The following is a 21,065-nucleotide window of genomic DNA, read 5'->3' as shown; positions in this document are numbered from 1 at the left end:
TTTTGTCATCTCTGATTAGCAAATGTTGCAATTTGTTCATCTATGAAGGCAAAGATTTTGATTGCTTCAACCTCTGTCTTGATTCAGAATCAAGAGAGAGTGTTTTTTCATCAGGCAATGTATTTTGTCATCACTCTACTCACGATCATTAAGCTTAAAATCTGATTATTTTGCATAGCACCACTGCACAGTGGCACACACAACACTCTGTCTCTTATTTTGGAGAGGCTATAATTTCCCTTGTGATTGGTGGTGCTGTATATTTTACTTGACAGACTCTTTTGTTTGCTTCCTTAGCACACCTGGGTGGTGTTTCCTTGATGACCTGAGAAAAAATTGAGACGCCCCAGTCTCTGTCTTCAGTTACCCAATAAATAGTGAAAGTTCCTGGTTCTTAAGTCAATTTACATTTGGGAAAATACACAGAAGCTTGGCTCATTTATGCCTGGTTTTTGTTTTTTTTCCCCATTTTTAGTTATTCTTTGACTAGGTTTTCATGGATGGGGACAGTCTCTTAACTTTGGTAGCTTTTAAGTAGCTGCTGTTATGTGAACATTCTTTAAATTGAGTTTCCATTGTGCAATCAGCTGGCAGCACCACAATAAATAATATGTCACAGCTCCTAAGTGGATTATTGCAAGAGTGTAAGATTCATTTTATGTATAATCGCTGCTTGATTGTGAGGGCAGATAATAATTAGGCTACAGTTTCTTTTATATTGCATTTTAATGAAAGATAACAGGACACAAGGAAAGGGAGTAATGAGAGAAGAATTTATGTGCATTGATAACCAACACCAAGAAAAAAGGAAAAACTGTAAAGAACTGTAAGAAGAGAAAGATGCAAAGAACATCCAAGATCACTTCTGACACAAGAATTGCATACATAGTAAGAAGCATGAAAGGTAAACGAGAAGTCATAGAAAATATATGCAAGTGTATACTTGGCCATAAAAGTCTCTAAACAACAGAGGCATTAACCTTACTCTTTGCACAACTCTAGTGGGCTGATAGAAAACTTGAAGGATCGTGAAAGCTACACTTGGGGAAAAAGCTGAGTGATGCAAATAGACCATTGTCTTGCCAATGCAGGATTGTTCTCAGTTGTTCATTTTGGCTACATCTACACTAGAAGTGTCTGTCGACCATAACTTCTGTCGACAGAGTGCATCTACACACAAGCAGATTGACAGAGCAATCTGCTCTGTTGACAGAGAGCAGCCAGACTGCCCTGTCCTCTGTCGACAGAACAGCTGACTGGAAGCTCTGCAAACAGGGCTGCCCAGTTAACCAGAAACCCACTCTGTTGGCAGAAGTGTCTACACTGCACTCCTGTTGACAGAACTCTGACAGAAGTGTTATGCCTTACATTTTAAAGAGATAACACTTTCGAGACAAATGCAGAGTTCTATCGACAGAATGCTTTGTGTCTAGACACTCCCTGAGTTATGTTGACAGAAGGCCCTTTCTATCGACAAAACTCTAGAGTTGACACACCCTTTGTGGTATTTCATCTGGCCTATTGATAAATATTGTTAGTAATGAATTCCCATCCTTACTGTTTGTGGAGAGAACATATTCTACAGTCTAACATATCTCATTTTCTGTGGAAATACTGATAGTTACTCTAAATTTTCCTTTTCTTAACATTAGCCCTTTAAATAGAATGGGATAAAAGTTTAGTGCTCTCCTTTTCTCACACTCAGCGTATAGACTAGCACGGCTTCCTCTCTGTTACTGTTCAGCATGTTTGGGAAGATGTCATCTGTACTTGGTCTGTGTAGAAGGATGAGCCCTTGAATTTTATGTGATTTTCATAAAAGCTCTCTCTTTGTAGTTTCCAGCTCACCAAAAGGCAATCTCTTTGTAATATTCAGGAATCTGTATTTTGCTCTTTGACTAACCCAAAATGTTACAGGTTAGAGCAGTGATTCTCAAACTTTTGTGTAGGTGATCCCTCTCATGTAGCAAGCCTCTGAGAGCAACCCCACTTATAAATGAAAAACACTTTTAAATTTATTTAATACCATTATAAATACTGGAGGCAAAGCTGGGTTGGGATAGAAGCTTGCAACATTCCATGTAATAATTTCATGAACCCCTGAGGCATCCTCATCTCAAGTTTGGGAACCCTGGCTTAAGGTGCCATGGCTATGCAGTAACTCAGTTACAACAAGAATATCGAAACAAAAAACTGAAATATACTGTTCTTTGCTTACGCTGTTTCTTGCTCTCTGTTGATATGAGGCACATGGCTAACCAGAATCATTCAAGTGCAAAGTGTTTAAAATATTTGTGTATATATTGTTGTAAGTATAGGTGGAAGTAAAATCTTCTATTAACCATATATAACTCCTGGTAACTATACATGTTATTTTAGTATGTATTAAAGGACCACAATCATTTTACATTCAAGGGAAGAGTCACTGAATAACTATTTTTGATCCCCATTAATTCAAAATTATTAATCTTGAGTTATAAAATTAATTTTTCTTAAAGATGTATCTTTTGATTAATGGCGTTTATACCTTCTTGTTGTCAGAGACAGTCTTACTCAAAGTAAATTTTTACGTGACAAGACACTATGCACCTAATTTTTCGTATTAATGAGAACATTGTAGCACTTTGCTTATTCTAAATAAAACCCTTCACAGGAAACACAGGCTTCAAGAAATCTGAAAATGTATCTCTTTGATGTGTCCAAGCTCTAAGGGCCAAAATAATAGGAGGTGGAAGGTTATTCTTTAAAATAGTGTTTGCAGAGCTGCTTTGAGAGATACTTTGAAACCATTGTTTGGCAGTGTTAAAACAGCGAAGATTAGGTTCAGCGTACATTAAATATACCCTGTTGTTACTCTTCCTGTAAAATACCTCTAAATTCATTCTGCCAGATTGACTGTTCTGCCTAAATGAGTGGTGTTCATAAACATATTCTTGGGTCTTGTACCTAGTGTGTGTATGCATGATACAGCACACACAAAGAAAAATCTTAGAATTAAAAGCTTTATCTAAAAGTCTACATTCTGGTGTGTCATACGTTTTACTGAGCAATGGCATCAAAGAGTAAAACAGCTGTGTATGTATTTTAAATAAATAATCTGAATGCTCTAGAGAGCATTTGATATTGTGTTAGAACTCACTAGGAAAATCTGATTGGCCCTATTCCATGAAGAGCATTCCAATGGGTTTTAGAGCCTTCTGTTTAATTTTCTCTAAGCATTTGTTATTAGTTTAATAAATAATGAATATAGGCATTCTGTCATCACTGTTTTGTCAGCCTGTTTATCAGCAGCTACATTTGTGTTTAAATAAGATGATACCTGTGCTACTTATGATGCCCTTTTAGTTATGGAACAGTGATAGTGTAAAAATATACTTATCTATGTTTTGTTTACTGTTATAATGGCTTTTGTATCTGGTTAGATTAAAGTTGTTGGTCTTCTCATGTTTCGAGTTATGTGATTGCCCATATAACTACCTACATTATCATTTGCTTCTGCTTTTCTCTTACATTTAAAAGATTTTGTTGTTTTCACCATTGGCGTTTGACTTGTTATTCTATAATTGATTTGCTTTCAAACAAAAATGTTCTTTTCCATCTCAATTTGTCTACCACTATCTTCTTGTCATGTGTCCCTCCCCCAGATATGTATGGTCCTTTGACTGTTTTGGAGGTAGTTTTAATATTTGCATAACGTGCCTATGAAATGTTTCTCTTCCTCAAGCATAGCCTTTTGAAGTCAGATGTTGTTTTAGCAATATGGACAGTCCTGATCCCATGAGTGAAATTCCATGATCCCCATGGCTTCTTTTAAGTGATAAGTTTTGTATTAGGTATCACATCATTTAATTTGAAAGACTGTTTGCATGCCAAGTCTGTGGACACTTTCCAGCTTCCGTAAAGAATCCTTAATGTATCATTCGTAGACACATGATGTAGACTGCGTGGTTGACATATATATGAATTTAGCATTTGTAATGTCAGTAGTTTCATATCACTGTGAGGAACTGCCCAGATTTGTCAGTTGAAATAAAAGGCAACTATTGCATTGAGTTAACTTGTTGAAAGTTTCTGCAGGTTAGATAATTTGCTAAAGCGTTGCATCATATTTACATGTATGCCCAGATCTTCAAAACTAGTTTGTTGAGAGAGGAGAAGAAAATGCATTTATTGTGCCTGTATAACAGAGATTTTTTTTTTTTTTGCATCTGATGTCACAAATTTTTGGGCAACCCACTTTTGTTAAATGGTGACCTTTAGCTGTTTCCTGGCAAAAAAGAAAAAAAAACAACTTGTAATACTAGTATCAGCAGCATCGCTAAATAAGCATAATTAGTAGGCATTCCAACAAACTGTTAAATTGTATTGTTGTTCTATTTTCTTTAATAGATCCATGATTAGACTTCCTGTTCTACTAGTCGTCCCAATATACATGGGACTGATAACATCATTACCACTAAACAGCCTGGAGTTTGCCTTTCTATAAAAGTAAGACAGCTTTTGTTCAATATTTTTTGTGTATTTCTAAGGTTTTCTTTTTATTGTTGTCAGTTTTTCTGTGCAGCAACACAAGAGCCTCTGTTATGCTTTCAGCAGCGATACTTGTACGCTATATGGCTAACTTACGTACCAGTTTAGATGTTCTTCCACCAAAATGTATTCCTGCAAAAATAAGAGGAAGCTATTAGATTTGTTCAGAACAATGGTATTTATAACAAAAATGCAACCAATCCCTACAACCATAAAATTACTATTTTTGGTGAGATTTTATCGTAGAACATGGCCATACTACTTGGTCCCCCAAACATAGTGAATTAAAGTTCTGCTATCAGCATAATGCCAGTTTTTGTTTTATGAATCTTATGGAACGATCTTCTTTAAAGAGCTTGTTATCTCTGAAGGACTGGTCTAGCCTTCATGGCTTTCCATAGCACCACCTGTTGCCTTGGAATAAGGGTTTGCCTGTGAATGGTTTGAAGTTACTGATATTTACAAAGGAAGGTTGAACTGGGAGTAATATTCCCCAAAGATTCATCCTGTAGCAGAGCCTGGTGGTATACTCCATCTCAGCTATAGCATGTCAGTATAAATATAGGACGTAAAATAAGCACAATAAAAGGAAAACCTTAGAGAACCATTCAATATTGCATTACAGCTGACTTGCATTGTCCCCATAGGCTGACTCCATGCTCTAGTGGTAGTACTAACATCACCAACTCTCAAAACATGTGGGGACATCTATGTGGAGGGGGCTGTCACTGATCAATGAACAACATCATCAAGGATCTTTAAAGGAAAAAAAGGGAAAGGTAATACAGTTTCTAACGTGTTAAGTGTCTGCTAGTGTTTATTTGGCAATTTTGGTGATCGTACTAAATTTGCAATTATTTTCCAGAAAACATTGTAGTTCCTCTTAAAGGCTTCTCCACAGTCTGTCTTTCTCCCTCTCAGTAATTAAACATCTGCTTTGAGGTTTTTCATGCTGGGCAGGTGGGAATGTAAAAATGTGTTTTGTTTCAAAAACAGTGTGTTATTGTAAGACAAATAGCTATTGTGTTTCTGCTGCTTTCAGAAACCAGGTTAAACTGGGTTTCAGTGATACATTTTTCAGTAGTCATAATGAGCAGTATTTTCCAAGTTTTTCCTCCAGTATTAGACCTGCACATTAGATGTAATATTAAAAGTCAGCATCATTGTCTCTGGGTAGGCTGTACCTTTCACGATCATTTTGCAGCCCACCCAGTTCAAATGACAGGTGCGTGCCCCCACTTTTCTTTAGGTTGAGATCCTGTGATTAGCCACCATTTGACTGGGTCTCTGGGATATATGTTGCCAGTCTTGGTACTTTCCAGGCCTACTTGCGTCAGCTTCTGGAAGAGTTTCCATTTGGGAGCCTTTAAAACAAAGTATGATGATGTTTTGTTTTTTTTTTTTGTTTCATTTTTTTATGGCCAAAAGTTGCATAGCAGTCAGGAATTGATGTAAAGTGAGTTTTGTATACCTACCATCTTGCTTATGCTTGGCATTCCCTTCAAGACCTTGGGTAGACATGACTTACACTTGTTGTCCCCTATTCCCCAATGGACCAAATTAAAACATAATTGCTTCAGACCCTAAATTTCAGTCAGTCTGAGAAACATCAGCATCTGTGCCAGCACTCACTGACAATCCTTTTTCAACTATCTGAATTCACTCCCCCTCCCCACCCCCCCCACCTTTTTTTTTTTTTTTTTAAAAGGCTAATGGTCTTATAATGGTTTAATATTTTTGTGTGATCTTAGGCTGAGTCTTGGAAGAGTGAGCCATTTCAACCTGGATGGAGCTAGTAGAGGGTAGTCCCTAATTAATAGGTTTCCCATGGTTTTCTCAAGAATTCTTATGTGTGTCATTGTTTTGCTTTTCCTGCTTGTTTCTAATAGTCTCTTTTATCTAACTCAATAACAATTGATCCATCATAAACATGCAAAGGCATCTCTTCTCTTTCGTGACACCTAGATGAAATTACTCAACAGAAGTCTTAACAAAACAAGATTTATTAAAGGAAAATGAATTCAAGAGAAGAACTGTTTTGCAGATCCAGAGTTACACTTGTCTCTGCGCTACTTGAGACAAGGTTTTATCAGTGTACTCAGAGGAGGATGACAAGCACATCCCTAGAAAGCAATCTCTTCTATGACCCATCTGGTCAGTCTGGCAGTCTCATTTGCTGTCCAAGCACTTGCTCTTCTTTTTTTTTTTTGTCCTACATAGACAATGCCTATTAAATTGCTGCATCTTGACCAGATTACTTGTCTAGGTAAACCTCCACAGTTCAATGTAATATTGCTGTAGCCACGTTGCTCCCAGGATATGAATGAGGCAAGACAGATAAGGTAATATCTTCTGTTGGACCAGTTTCTATTGGTGGAAGTGACAAGCTTTTGAGCTTCAGTGAGGTTTTCCTCACGTCTGGAGATGGTAACCAGAGTAGCTGAGCTAATTACACAGACAGTAGTGTTAGGGAAATACCTGTAGTTTTCTAGGAGATGGACCATTGATTTTTATGCAATACAGGCCATATAATACCTTCTGGGCTTTCTGTGTTTCTAATACTACAAAGTGAAAGTTTAAGGGAGAGCAAGAGGAAGACTTAGAGGCGAGAAAGGAGGTAAAAGAAGAAGAGGAATGGGTAAGGTTGGGAAGAGGCCAAGTAAGGGCAAAATGAAGGACTATTCAGTGAAACAGCAGAGAACCAATGGGTAAAAAAATTCGTTCACCTGGGTAATAACAGCACCCTGCAGGGCTATGAATGTCTGGGGACAGCTGCCTCTCCTGTGCTGTCTATTGCTGGTAGGGAAGGCTCTAAAAGCTAAGTTGTCTTCATAGGCCACCTTAGGCTCCTTCCAGGTGGAATGTAGCACACCATATGGAAGAGATCATGAGGTGGGTGCAGAGCTTTTTTTATTTTATTTTTTTTAAACAGTACAAGAGGAGCCAGTACTCAGTCGGCTACCCACCACCCCAGCCACCAACCAATCCTGCAGCCGGCCTGTGGAGGTGCCAGTACTAAGTGTTGGCACAAAAAAGCACTGAGCAGGTATATTTAGTAAAAGGTAAATGGTGTTTGGACCTCGTTCCAAGTTGGTGGATCATTTGAGGGAGCAGGCATGCCTGAGACTAATCAAAGAAGGTCACAGATCCAAACACATGCATTTTAAAGCAGTGTGGATGTGGTTCTGTATTCAGATCCAGATCTGAACTTTGTAGCTGCTGCTGTCTTGCCACTGTCTTACTACTTCAGTAACAGGCAATAACCAGCTGCAAAAGTCTGGGTCTAACACTGGTTCCAAATCTTGTGTTTGGGCCATCTGTAGTGCAGTGTGAGGTAAAGAATTAATTGGATCTTGAAAGACCACTAGCACATTTTGAAAGATGAGCACTGCAGCGATACTGGCAGAGTGTGCTCTCTGCAGCTGACCTCCAGTAGAGGAAAGGTATTTGTATTCTTTCCTGGAACACCAGTGCAAGGTCCAGACTGCCTGGTTCTAAATGCATGTTGGTGGTCCAAATTGTTTTTAACTTGTTCTTATAAGAGTGTCTGTTACTTAAATATCCAAAGACTCTATACAGATATTCAGGAGCTTATCACATCAACAGCCAACGTAAGACCTGATATTTTGCTGCTAATAATAATAATAATAATAATAATAATAATAAAAATTCTCTTGTATTTCAGTCCCGTCAATCCTCTTGAAGAATAAGTTGTTAAAATAACTTTTTATTCTTTAAAACCTTGTCTGAAAAAATTAATATATCATTTTTTTCTGTGTTTTAAATAGAAAATATAAGATTTTTTTTTAAGCTTTCAGCATTTAGTTTGGTCAGTGAAATAGTTAACTGTGAAACAATATCTTCCATTGTAACTAAGCAGTGGTAACCTTTAACATTTTTATTACTCATTATCTGAAATTTGTCATAAAATTTTTGAGGAACTTATATTTGTAAAAAAACAGTATAAATAGTGTATCTCAGGTTTTAGTTACTCCTATGCCAGTACAGGTTGAACCTCTGTAATTTAGAACTCTCTAGCCTGGCAACATCCATAATCCAGATGGATTAGCTGAATGATCACTTATCATGGATGTGCCCATGTTTCCTGTGGTCCCATGAAGTTTGTTTACAGCCTTCAGTGTTGGCTGTCCGTGTTCTGTGCTGTTATTTAACTATAACTTACCCCTAAATGTCTTCTAAGAATTCAGTTAACAGTGGTAGTGGTGGTAATGTGCAACTAGACAATATTGACCTCCCGTGGTCTGTCAAATTCTATCCTCCAGTACCAGGCATGTGCTGAGGGTGCTGGACGAGAGGGGTTTAACCTGTATCAGGAAAATACTTCTTTGTCTTTTCTCTTGAAGTTGTTGAGGTCTGTCATAGTAAAGTACCATTAATATAAACTCCTATATATAAAAACAGCGAGATTGTATTATATTTTTATAAGATCTGTTCTTGTTTTTGTACTTGGTGTATGTGCTTTCTGTTGTTACATCTCCCAGGAACACCCAGGTAATTCAACTCATTTAACAGAAATACATATCTTGTAAGAATGGAAATCTTCTCGCTCTTTGGTATATGACTGTGACACCCCTTGGAGTATGTGTTAGCATTTATTGGCCACTCTGGGGGCAAGAAGAATCTTTTATTTGCCACATGCAAGAATGCTTTTGAAGTAGCTGGTCACAAGTTATTTAAAGCCTCCTGTGCAGATCTGATGCAGTGGAGGTTTGGCTGAGATGACGTGTATGAGGAACGTGATTTTGACGACTGTTAAGCCTTTTAAGAAAAAGACGAGAAACCTAAATCCAGGCGGGATATCTGTCAAGATTGTAAGCTGGAGCATTACTGTGCTCCAGGTCAGTCCCCATTTATGTCTTTGCCGATGCTCTCCCATTCTACGTACTCACAGCAGGTCTAGAGAAACCACAGGACTGCACTGCTAAGGTTATTGTAAAGACCTAGAAATATATTAGCTTTTAAAACACACCATGTATTTAGCAAATACATAATTCAAAAAACAAAGCAGCTTGTAATTAAATATTTGTTTAAGTTACAAATCTTTTAAAGGTGTTAAAAATTTTAATTGTACATTTTCAGCATCCACTTCTATTAAATCTACAATCTTCTGGCCACAAAGCTACACAGAAAAAGTTTCAAATTATTAAGAGCTACCAGTATGTAGGGGAAGTCGTTCTGTTGCTAAACTTTTTTTAAAAAATCTGTGTGGCTGGATATTCTACTTCACAATAGAAAACAAGAATAGATTTTTTCCACAAAAAGCAGTAGGTAAACAAAAGGATGAATCCTTTTATTTAATATTAGTTCCTTCTCTCTTTTTGCATACATTCCACTTAAGATGTTACTACTTTTTATTATTTAGAAGCGCAGTAGTTACCAGTTTCCATAACATATACATGCAGGGCTTTTTTTTTTTTGGTGGTACATGCCAGTACTGCATACCAACACCTTCTTGCCAGGTTTCTGTGGTTGTGACTGCCGTGGGACTCAGTGCCCAAGCCTCAGCTGCCGGAGCTATCCCCACCCACCCCCGCTCCGCAGCAGAATGGGGGCCAGGAGCTGGAGCCCTCACAGCAGCCTGAGGAGGGATTAGAAGATCTTATGTGCATGTCTGTCTGTGTGATCTTAATTACTGGCTTATTTTTTTACTTAGTGTTATATAAAACAGTAAAGTTTATTGAGAAGTGTGTTTGGAGTCATGCAGTTCTTCCATTTTTACTCCAGGATCCATGTGTTTTACCCAGATCTTTATGCAGCTTCCCAGCACAGGCGTTATTCCCTGCTTTTAGTTCATAATCCCAATAGCACCTCAACCGTCCTGCTCCATTTCACGTTTCTTTGCCAAAAGGACCTAGAGTGGGAAGACAAATTTTGTGACACCACAGTGGTGAAGTGGTGACAAGTTGAGTTTTAGTTATTTTTAAATGACCTTTTTTTTTCTTGTCTTTTTATTGCTCTTTGTTTGGTGCTAGTAAATTCATCTAATGGGAAGCCTATGTTGCATTTCTCTCTTTTATTGTCATAATAATTTAAGCAAGAGCACTATGAGTAGAAATAAGTGCCTAATTTTTGATTTTGCTGGAATGAAAATGTTCAAAATTAGGAAATGCTGTTCCGACCAGAGTAAGGTAGTCATATCTGTAATTAGAGTGCTGGAAGATAGGAACAATGATTTTACTAATTCTGAAATTCAAGAACATATTATTGCTTTGATATTGTTTCTCAAAAAAATAAAAAACCTGAACCAAAATACCCCACACACTTAGGTTGTCTGACGAAATATTTTCTACCAGATCCTTTTAGTTTTGACTAGATTTATTTTTTTATTGGCTGACAGTTCAACTTAGATATTTTTGCGTAAGAAAATATCTGCTCAGTAAGTGTCTGTCAAACCTTCTGCAGCCCAAATATACTTTACATGTATGGGTACTCTCATTGGCTTCAAGGACAAAGGCCGCATGTAGTCTACCACTTATGTCGGCAAAACTTGTGCCTCTCAAGAGCATGAAAAACCATACCCTTGAGCAGCATAAGTTTTTGCTGGCAAAAGTGGTAGTGTTCAGAGATCAATGTCAGTGGGAGAGCTTCTTCTGCTGACATAGCTACCACTGCTCACTGAGAATGTTCTCATTATGGCAACAAGAGAGCTCTCTCCCATTGGCGTAGAGCATCTGTACACGAGATATTACAATGGTACAGCTGCATCGGTACCCCGCTCTGCTGCTTTGTCTCTTATATAGACATAGCCTGTATGTGCATGATTAAGGGGATGCATCAGTGGGGTGACATGGCCCAATTTAACTTCATTTGCAGCTATAGCATTCAGGAATTTTAGTTCCACCTGTATAATAGAGAAAAGATGAAGGGCCAAGAGAGAATATTTTAAAATTTAGTGTCATAGCAAAGATCAGGTCAGTAAACATGCAAACCTGTATTGCTAACTTCCTTATGGTTACGCCTGCAGTATGAAACCATTGTCAGCCTAAACTAATCTTGAGAGAACTTCAAATGCCTTTAAAAAAATTAGTATCAGAAATGTGTTGACATAGTGAATTCAGCTGTGGGAAGTGTGGGAATGATGTACTGCAGTGATGTAATAAAATATAGATTTAAACAGACACCACAGTAAAAAAAATTCCAAAAAAAAGATGGGGAAAAAAGAAGGCTGCAGGAAATATCTTTTTCATATGGCTTAGTACAAATTCAGTTACAATGGACGTATCTAGAAACAGAAATCATAAACAATTTTCACTTTGGGCTATATTACTTCAGCGTTTTCTATATAGTAATAATTTTGTACAGCAGAGAATGCTATATAGTGGTGCATATGGAAAAACTGCCAAACCATTTTGTTAGAAGATTGTTGTTGTAAGTCTTATAGCATGACAGATTTGTTTGAAATATGCATTTTTAATCAACCAACTTTCTATTGTGCTATAGCCTAAAGAAAGAAATCACTGCAGTGCCCCCTGCTGGTGAATGGCAGCTCACTGTTTGAGTAATGTCAGTGATTGACTGAACGAAACCCATTGCTGACATAAAGCCAAGGGTGATGCTGAAGACTGCCAGTTCATTTTAAATCACATCATTAAAATAACAGAACTATATATCAATATAAAACTACCGTTCACTGATTCAGCTTCATTTTTTAGACATGTGATGGTTTACTGCTGCTGAGCTTGGCTGAAAAAATATGAACACTTCACAAAAACAAAATGTTTGGTTTGAAACCTCCACTGTTTTTATTCATTTGCCCCCACCTTTTCAAATGAAAAGTGTCTTTCTAATTAGCAATTCAGGAAATAGTTGCAGGGTGTGAACTTTTCCAGCAATCCATGCACAAAATGCCCATTGATTTCCTTGGGAATCTTTTTTTTCCTGATCCTTCAAAGGCTTTTCCATTGAAAGGAATAGGATGTAAGGCCCCAGCCCTACAAACGCTTGTTCACTAAGTCCTGCTACTAGGACTTAATTGTCCATAAATGTTTGCTGGATTAGAACCCTGGCTTTTACCATATGGCTGGAAATACTTTTCTCGCATTTTCCTGAATGAATTGAGGAATTCTTAAGTTCCATAAATGTTGCTACTTTCATTGGTTAAGAAAAATGTAATTCTTCTGTACATCAACAAATTTAGGAGATTTTATCTATAATCTGTCTTGCATTTGCTTTCTCAAGGCAAATTTTCTTTAATGACCAATTATTAATTATATTTAATTTATACAATTTCAGCAAAGAAGATATTAAAGTTAACTACACTTTTTTTCAATAATGACACTTACCTGTATTACTAAAGTTAAATCTTACCACTACTTTTACAATGAACTTCTTCATGTCCGGCATTCTATAATCCCGAACTCTCAAATACCTGGAATTTTAACCATAAGTAAAATTTAGTTACGTTTTCTATAAGTACAATATAGTGAAAGTAAATACAAGTAAATACAGGAAATACAGTGTAAGTTTACAGTGTACAGTACTACTGTTGTTGGTAAATAAAGTGCTCTGCATATATTTTTGTTTCTTAATATCTAACCTTGTTTATCTTTAATGTTATGCATTGCCAGGTATACCTCTCTATTTTCTAAAATATTTGAATGTCCGGCAACCTACCAGTGCCAGGGCTGCCAGATAGGGAAGTGTTTACTGTACTATCAATCTCCCTATTTTGATAATCTCATGCAGTGGAAATTCTTGAGTACTTTCTACCCTTTGGAAAAACAATTTATCACTTACATAAGAAACAAGCATTTAAAAATGCAGTTACACATCTTTTCAAGAGATCACAAATATGTGAAGAAAGATGGATAAATAGCTTTCAAGGATTGCTCTATTTAAAAAAATAAAACCCACTTCTTAAAAATTTAATTAAATGTCACTAGCATGGTACAAATGGACAAAAGACAGAAGTATTCAAAACGGGCAAAGATCTTTCTCTATGCCTTTTTCGGTCAAATATGCATAACTGCGAAGTTGTAATCGGGCAGATTTTTAAAGAATATGTCAGTGTAAGCACTGGATTTCCTAACTGTTGTTGGTTCTTCTTAACCATGATTAAGCCGTGCTTTTCTGCACTCCATTTCATTGCATGTCTGAAATAGCCATTCAGGTTTAATGTAGAGCCTTTCAGATATCTTTCTGTAGGCCCCAGTTCTGCAAAGAAACACAATTTAACTGAGAAGAGCTTCTCTAGTGTTACTCAAATAACCCACTTCTAAAAACCAATTGCAGTGTTGTTGTGGGGGGTCGGGAGGAAGAATTGTTTGGGTTCAGCTGACCTCTGGTGTCTACCTCTCTTAGTGGCCTGTTACTGAGAAATTCACTCAGTCTGATGAAACAGAGCTGGTAGCAGAAATGTAGACACCATTTACAGATTTCTTGCCCACAAATAGTGTAACTTTTTCAAAAGCTCTGAATCCATTAGGAACTTCAGTGCAAGCAATCCTGAGTCACTTAGGTGCTTATGAAAATTTTTTGCTTTGGGTCTGAGTCTTTTATCCTTGTCCCACATTGCACTGCCTTGTCCTGCTAAGACATTTTAATATACCACCAGTGTGAACCCCCTTTACGCTGACAGTGGTTTCACATGCACATGCAGAGTTTGTCTGATTATATTCCACTGTTTTCCCACCAAAATTTCTTTACATATAGTCCGTTCCAAGCATATACTTTATTTGTTCCTGAGCACTATTACACCTTAATTTTGTACTACCTTAAGTCTTTGAACATTCCCTTTTCTTCTGTACTTTGAAAAGCAGTCTCTCCAGGGAATTTTACTAATGCGAGACATTTCTGAGATAGTCAGGTATGGTGTGTGTGATCGCTGTTGTGTCATGGTGCTGAGAAATGTTAAGGGGCATTTTGGTAGAGTCTAATTATTTTTTTCCCTTCTTTAGCTAAAAAATTAGGAATTACAGATGTGCCTGCTGAGGTGATTACCTTTATTTCTCATGCAACACAAAACCGATTGAGAACAGTGATAGAAAAAGTAACGGTGATAACGCAGCACCGAATGGATTCACACAAAGTAAGTATGGAAAGACATGGTATTGAAATGCTCTCCAGTTATATAGCTCTCCTTCAAGTGATTGCTCATGTCCTTCCCATCTGACATGTGTGTACTTGCAACATGCACTGGTGTCAGAAGTTTTGTCTCTCGGCAGTATTGGTAGGGGCTGGCTCTGGCACCCTGTGGAGTGGCACATGCAAGGTGTGCTATGGGGGCACTACTGGCTCCCTCACCCTCAGTTCCTTCATCTTTCACTGCTTTATGTTGGAACTTTTCGCTGACTTATGGCAGCTCTGTTCGCTTCATTCAGTCCAACAAACATTTTCTCCCATGTGTTATAGTTTTCTCTTTGTGTTGATTAGTTGGGCTTGTCTATACTAAAGCTGCTTCTACACATGCCACCTCCAATAGGAGGTGGCATGGTAATGAGGCAATTCAAAGCAGGCTAACGAGGTGCTAATGTGCGTATTCAGGGATGCATTAGCATAATGGCGGTCATGTGAATTTAAACTGCAAACTTCAAATTGCAGATTGACAGTGTAGATGCGGGCAGCTTCAAAATAAGCACCTCACTTCGACATTCCCTTACTCCTATAAAACTAGATCAGGGTTACTTCTTTCCTTAACAAATACATCTACTTTTAAAAGAACTTATTATTCTACTCATTTTTAGCTGTGAGAAAAATGCTGTTACAAACAGCATTTGTGAACAGGAACTTTGGTCCAAGTGATGAATACATCAGAAACTACAAAAATGAGATCTTGTATATTGGGCTGAAACTGAAATTAAATGTGATCATTTTAAATCAGCTTTCAGTGTTTTAGAATGTGACCCTGATGTATTTTCATAAATAATGAGAGGAAATGCCACATATTTTTCTACACCAGCAGCCTTTAATCAGAGGTTCAACACTTTGCAAAATCAATCTCATTTGCTTTGAAAATAACATTGCAACTTAAAATTGTCCTTTGAGCCTATTTTTAGTGATTGTTACCGTACAGAAAAGTGACATGATTTAGGTCTCTGACATTGTGGGAGCTCCGATTAAGAGATTGCAAATTAGTTTCTGAATAAATAGGAAATCTTTAATGTGCAATCCAAGTTTTTCTTCTGTCACCTTTAATTCTAAAGGTATTTTATGTTTGTTAAACTAGTATCAAAGCAGGGTGTAGAGGTCACAGAATGAATGGCAATTTGGACCTCTCTTATTCCCTTCCCGGTAGAGCCTTCAGGTGACTGGCATGTCTCATTTCACCTCAAAGATGCAATCCCATGGTCCAGGAATGCTTGGACTATTAGTTGGGGGAAACAGGTGCACCCCAGTTGTGTAAATGAGACAGATCCAATTGTACTTATATGGCATCTCCAAGAAATCTTCTCTTCAGGAATCTGTGACCAGTGGCTTATTAAAGTGACTGAAAAGAAACACATTGTTTGTTTATCCAAAGTTACATAGCAGTATAGACATCCCTGCTTATGAACAGGAGTGGTGGACAGACACCCTCCTACATACTCGGTGTGAGTCTCTTAGAGACTCTTCTCCAGGCACTGCTGCTCAGTTATCCCTGTCTTTTTCTCCTCCCCAAGTAAGGGAACATTACTAGGTTAGTGTACTCTTTGATCCCAGGTTTGGGCCCGGGAACAATAAACTTTGCTAGCATAGGCAAGATGGTATTTCCTAGCTGGTAGTTTTCCAGAAGTGGCTCTCCCTGACAATGCCTTAAGAATGCCATTTTTTTTTTACTCCCTTCAATTTATTTTAATTCCTTGAAGTAAAGCAGGGTAGTATCAAGAAGATAAACAGAGAGCAATGGGATGTTCATAATGCCTTCATTCTCCCCTTAAACATTAGAAACGTCGCTCGTGCACCTATGCAGTTAGCATCAGAAATGTTGAGTGCTGACGTATCTACAGTTTTTTTGTCTTGTTTTTGCTGATTTTATTTTTATATAGAGCTGTTTAAATTTGTGTTTTAAGTTGTGAATATTTGTGGTGATCAACATATTTTGACAATTTCTATACCTGTATTTCAGTTAACTATAAATATGGGACATACAGTTTAAGGCTTAATTGTGTACAGTTTAATTATAAAATTAAATACCACTGTTCTACAGCGTGTTAATCCATTGTTTTGATTTATTTAAATATGCAGTACCTCTGACATGGATTAATATATTTTGTATTTAAGCTGTTATGTAAATTAAATGTTTATAAATTACTTGTATGGCTACAATAATAATAATAGTATGTTGGCTCATTCTCTTTTTATAATAAATTGGTGCGCCGTGTATGTCTTGTTTGTTAGCTCTTAGGGAGGCATAAGGCATAGCAGTTTAAAACCATGCACAATTTATAGCTTTATTATGATGACTTGTTTTCATGAAGTATTTCTTATTTCCCAGGATGATGAATGGTACGAACAAGCTACAGATGTTCGATCACAGCTAAAGTTTTTTGAACAGTTGGAGCGTTTAGAAAAGCAAAGGAAAGATGAACAAGAAAGGGAAATTTTGTTAAAGGCAGCCAAGGTACCTCTTTGATTTCCTTTTCAAAACAAATATTTATATAAATAGTAGTATTTATGTATCAAAAGGTAGCGTAACAAATATATGTATATATTCATTGGCTAATTCAGCAAAGCTGATTGAGGAGAGGTTGAATAAGTGCCTTCTAGATGTAACCAGTGTTAGCAGAGCCCATTGATGTCTAGGGGAAAGAAGTTCACAGCTGCCTCCAGCCTTGTCCTGTGCCAAAGGAGTGACAAAGCTGTAACTTGAACACCAGACTTTCAGGGTAACCAGCGTGAGCCTCTTTGCAAAACTACAATGCATAATCAAGCTCAGTGGCTCTGACCTTTTTCCTTTTGGTGATATCCCTTCCAAATAGTCGGGCTCATTTAACTTTCCCCTCCCTCTCGATGTTGTTTATATAGATATTAAAATATTATGTAAAAAACTTTTCATTTAGAGTCAGTAATGCTTTGTAAACAGATAGTAAAAGTACACTCATCCCTCGCTATACAAGCACAATTGGTTCCCAACTTTCTGCTCAAGTGAAAAGTCATAAGAGGTACACTAAATTACCATTAAAATACACATAAAAGTCTCTGATTGGTTCCTAGTGCTCCTAACTTGGTGAAGGAGTGGCAGCATGTGGCGCTGCTTTTGAAAGGTAAGTGAACCTTGGGATTGGGGAGGGTTAAAGGCTGGGGACAGTTTGGGACCATGAGCGTGAGGGTCAGTTGAAACCTGGTGGTGGGTTGGGTCTTGGGGGGGGTGGGGCGGGGCGGGTTGAAGCTGCTGCAGCTTGGGTCCATGGGGTGGGTCAGACAGTTACGGTTGTGGCAGTTTGGGAGTGTGGGGCTGGTGAGTGGAGTCAGGCTGTGGTTGTTTGGGGTCTATGGAGCTGGCAGGGGGTTCAGGCTGCAGTGGATTGGAGCCGTGAGGAGGGAGATGAGGCTCGTATTAGCAGGGGGAGTTCACTCATCCTGTGAACAAAGGTAAGTATATGCATGCCTTGTTTTAGCGACTACTCGTAAATAAAGTACTTGTTTAACAAGGGAGGAGTGTACATACTCTGTCATTAATGCAAACAAGTTATGTTCAAGGAGGTGTCCAGTTTAAAATTAAAAATAAGGAAACTCGGGGGATTAATCCACTCTCAGTGCAGTGGGTTATGTTAATTTATTATAATCATTATAATCTGTAAAGCCATTTCAGTCTTGATCTGTAGCAGTGCCATGAACTGCAACTCCCATTGTTGTTAGTGGGAGTTGTAAGTATTCAACTTTTCCTACATTCAGGCTTCCATTGTAATGAGGCCTCTAGATCTAATTGACTATGGATAACATTTTTCAAGGAGCATAAGGGAAATAGGTGCCTGACTCCTACCGAATTTCAACAGGTGCCTCAATCCAATATGTCCTTTTAAAATCCCTCTCTGCAGTATTTAAACACAGTGCAGTGAGCCAGTGGTGTGTTTTTAGTTTTAATTCTCAATTGTCAAGATATTTTGTTTCATTAATTGGCTAATTACTTTTTTCATTAATGGATCGTTTGCACCAAAGTAATTCTGAAATAATACCACATGGGCATAGAATCGGTCCCAACATATCTAGAAAATGCTGGTACGGTAATTTCTAAACACCTGCATTTTTCTAATTGAATTCTGATCATTACAATCTCACAACTCCTCTGGGATTCAGATGGGCAGGGATGCAGCACCCTCCTCTGAAGGTCTTTAGTCTGTTTGCGAGAAGCTGGCAGTGGACCACAGGAGATGGATCACTTGATGATTATCTGTTCTGTTCATTCACTCTGAAGCACCTGGCATTGGCCACTGTCAGAAGTCAGGATAGTGAGCTAGGTAGACCCCAGTCTGACCCCATATGGCCATTTTTATCTTCTTTTGTTCAGAAACACATGATTGCATCTTTTTCTAGTTTATCTTCAAGCCTGGTATCTCTATTTTATGCCACCATCTGTAACATGGACCATAAAGATTGTTGATTTTGATAAAGATACTTCAAAATTGTTTCTAGGTAACATTGCTGGGTTGCTTTGCATATGAGTGTACACTGGATGACCTAGTTAGTCCTTTATGTTTCTACCAGCAGTAATTATGAGATGATCTAAAAATCACACACAGAGTCGCAGAATCATAGGGCTGGAAGGGACCTCAGGAGCTGGATGATCACTTATCATGGATGTGCCCAAGTTTCCTGTGGTCCCATGAAGTTTTTTTACAACCATCAGTGTTGGCTGTCAGTGTTCTGTGCTGTTATTTATCTATAACTTACCCCTAAAAATAGGTTTATTATTTACCCTTTGTTCTTCCAGTGTTAGCCTCTGTAATTGTCTTTATTGATCTTTGATTTATGCAGTTTAGTTACTGAGAAAACTGTAATATAAAATGGTCAGATTTAGCAGAAACAAGGTAAAATATCTAAAAACAACCTTTCTGTGTCATCTCAACTGTTGTGCCATTTGTGACACATTCTCCCCATGTAGAATTATGTTCTATTCTGAGCTTTCAGTGAACAGATATACTATTGTATGGTTTGTGCTTGTAATAAGGATGAATTTATTCTAAACACCTGTATTTTATTTACTTTTACTGTTTTCTTTTTTAATTTCTTTGTCTCAGTCTGATTTTGCAGAATGTTGAAGGTCCTTATAGTATGCTGAAACAAAGATCTTAACACAGCACAGCCCCAATGGGAACAAAACCCCAAGGAAATCCGTCTACTCTTTATGAAAGTTTTACACAGAGAGAGCTTATAAAGTTTGCCCTCTTTATCAATGAAAGACAGATGTACACATGTTTTTTCACCCAAGAAAACAATTATTTACATTGGGATTGATAATAAGCACAAGTGATTCTATGAAATATAAAAAGTAGGATTTGAGTAGTTGCAAGTGATGATAGACAGATAAAAGTATGGTACTAAGCTAAAATAAACAAAACACAGCAGCTAAGTTTAATACATTAGCTGTGGCCACACTTGGCCAAACCTTCGAAATAGCCATGCTAATGGCCAAATCGGAGAATATTAATGAGGCTCTGAATTGAATATTCAGAGCCTCATTAGCATTCGCGCGCTTCCAGACGCAGTGCTTCGAAAGTGCTGCTTTTGAACATGCACGGCTTGGTGTGGCCATACAGGGGTCCTTTCAATAGGGACCCCTGTGTAGCCATGCCGAGCCGCACACGTTCGAAAGCAGTGCTTTCAAAGCGCCACAGCTGACAACATGCAAATGAGGCACTGAATATTCAATTCAGCACCTCATTAGTATTTTTCGATTTGGCCATGAGCATGGCCATTTCGAAGCTTTGGGCAAGCGTGGCCACAGCTTAAGAGAAACTGTGACAAATCATAATTTCTCTCAGTCATTCTTATTTCAGGTAAAATTATTCTGGCCAGAGCTGATTTCTTTCCTAAATTGGGTCTAACAGCATCTCCCCTCATTAGTTTTATTTTCTTTTTAGGTCATTTCATGTGTCCTCTTGAGGTGGGAGTAGTCTGGAAAGCCAGCTAAAGAGAATCATTGTTTGCTTTTCATCCCTTAAATTGAATTTTTCCAGGGTGGGAAGTGTTTGTTCAGTTCTTCTCCCTTTCCCCTGTGGAAGAGTACAAAATTCAAGATGGATTTCCGCACCAGGTAGCATGATCACCTGTCTTGTTGGGACCAACTACGCTCCAGGCACACAAGAAAAACAAGACTATTCACAGATCAGATCATTGTTCAGAGCACAAAGCTATTAAGTTCCTTAAGTACCACAAATGGCTTTTACTAGAAGGTGTAGCTTAATAAACAGATTTACACTTCATATTTCGAAGCTCATATACAGGAAAGATACACACACAAAGGCCGTTGCTAAACATGCCATTTCTTCCGAAACGGCCCCGAAAGTGCTAATGAGGTGTGGATGTAAATTCCCGGTGCCTCATTAGTATATGGTCACATGATTTTGGAGTCCAGAAGAAGCTTTCCTGGACTCCAA

General features: G+C 37.9%; 1 protein-coding gene across 1 annotated transcript in view; it reads left to right on the top strand.

Annotated features, from left to right (window-relative positions):
- LOC142020629 (transcription initiation factor TFIID subunit 4-like) overlaps positions 1-21,065 on the top strand; it is a 207,653-nt gene that overhangs the window by 39,061 nt on the left and 147,527 nt on the right. The window contains exons 7-8 of the mRNA XM_075008660.1: positions 14,448-14,578; positions 16,964-17,089. Coding sequence (XP_074864761.1) covers positions 14,448-14,578; positions 16,964-17,089 — 257 coding nt within the window. The remainder of the gene's footprint in view (positions 1-14,447; positions 14,579-16,963; positions 17,090-21,065) is intronic.

This window comes from Carettochelys insculpta, chromosome 14 (assembly GCF_033958435.1).
Source record: "Carettochelys insculpta isolate YL-2023 chromosome 14, ASM3395843v1, whole genome shotgun sequence".
Lineage (NCBI taxonomy): Eukaryota > Metazoa > Chordata > Testudines > Carettochelyidae > Carettochelys > Carettochelys insculpta.
The sequence above is the reverse complement of the archived record's forward strand: the minus strand, read 5'-3'. Positions and strand labels throughout refer to the sequence as shown.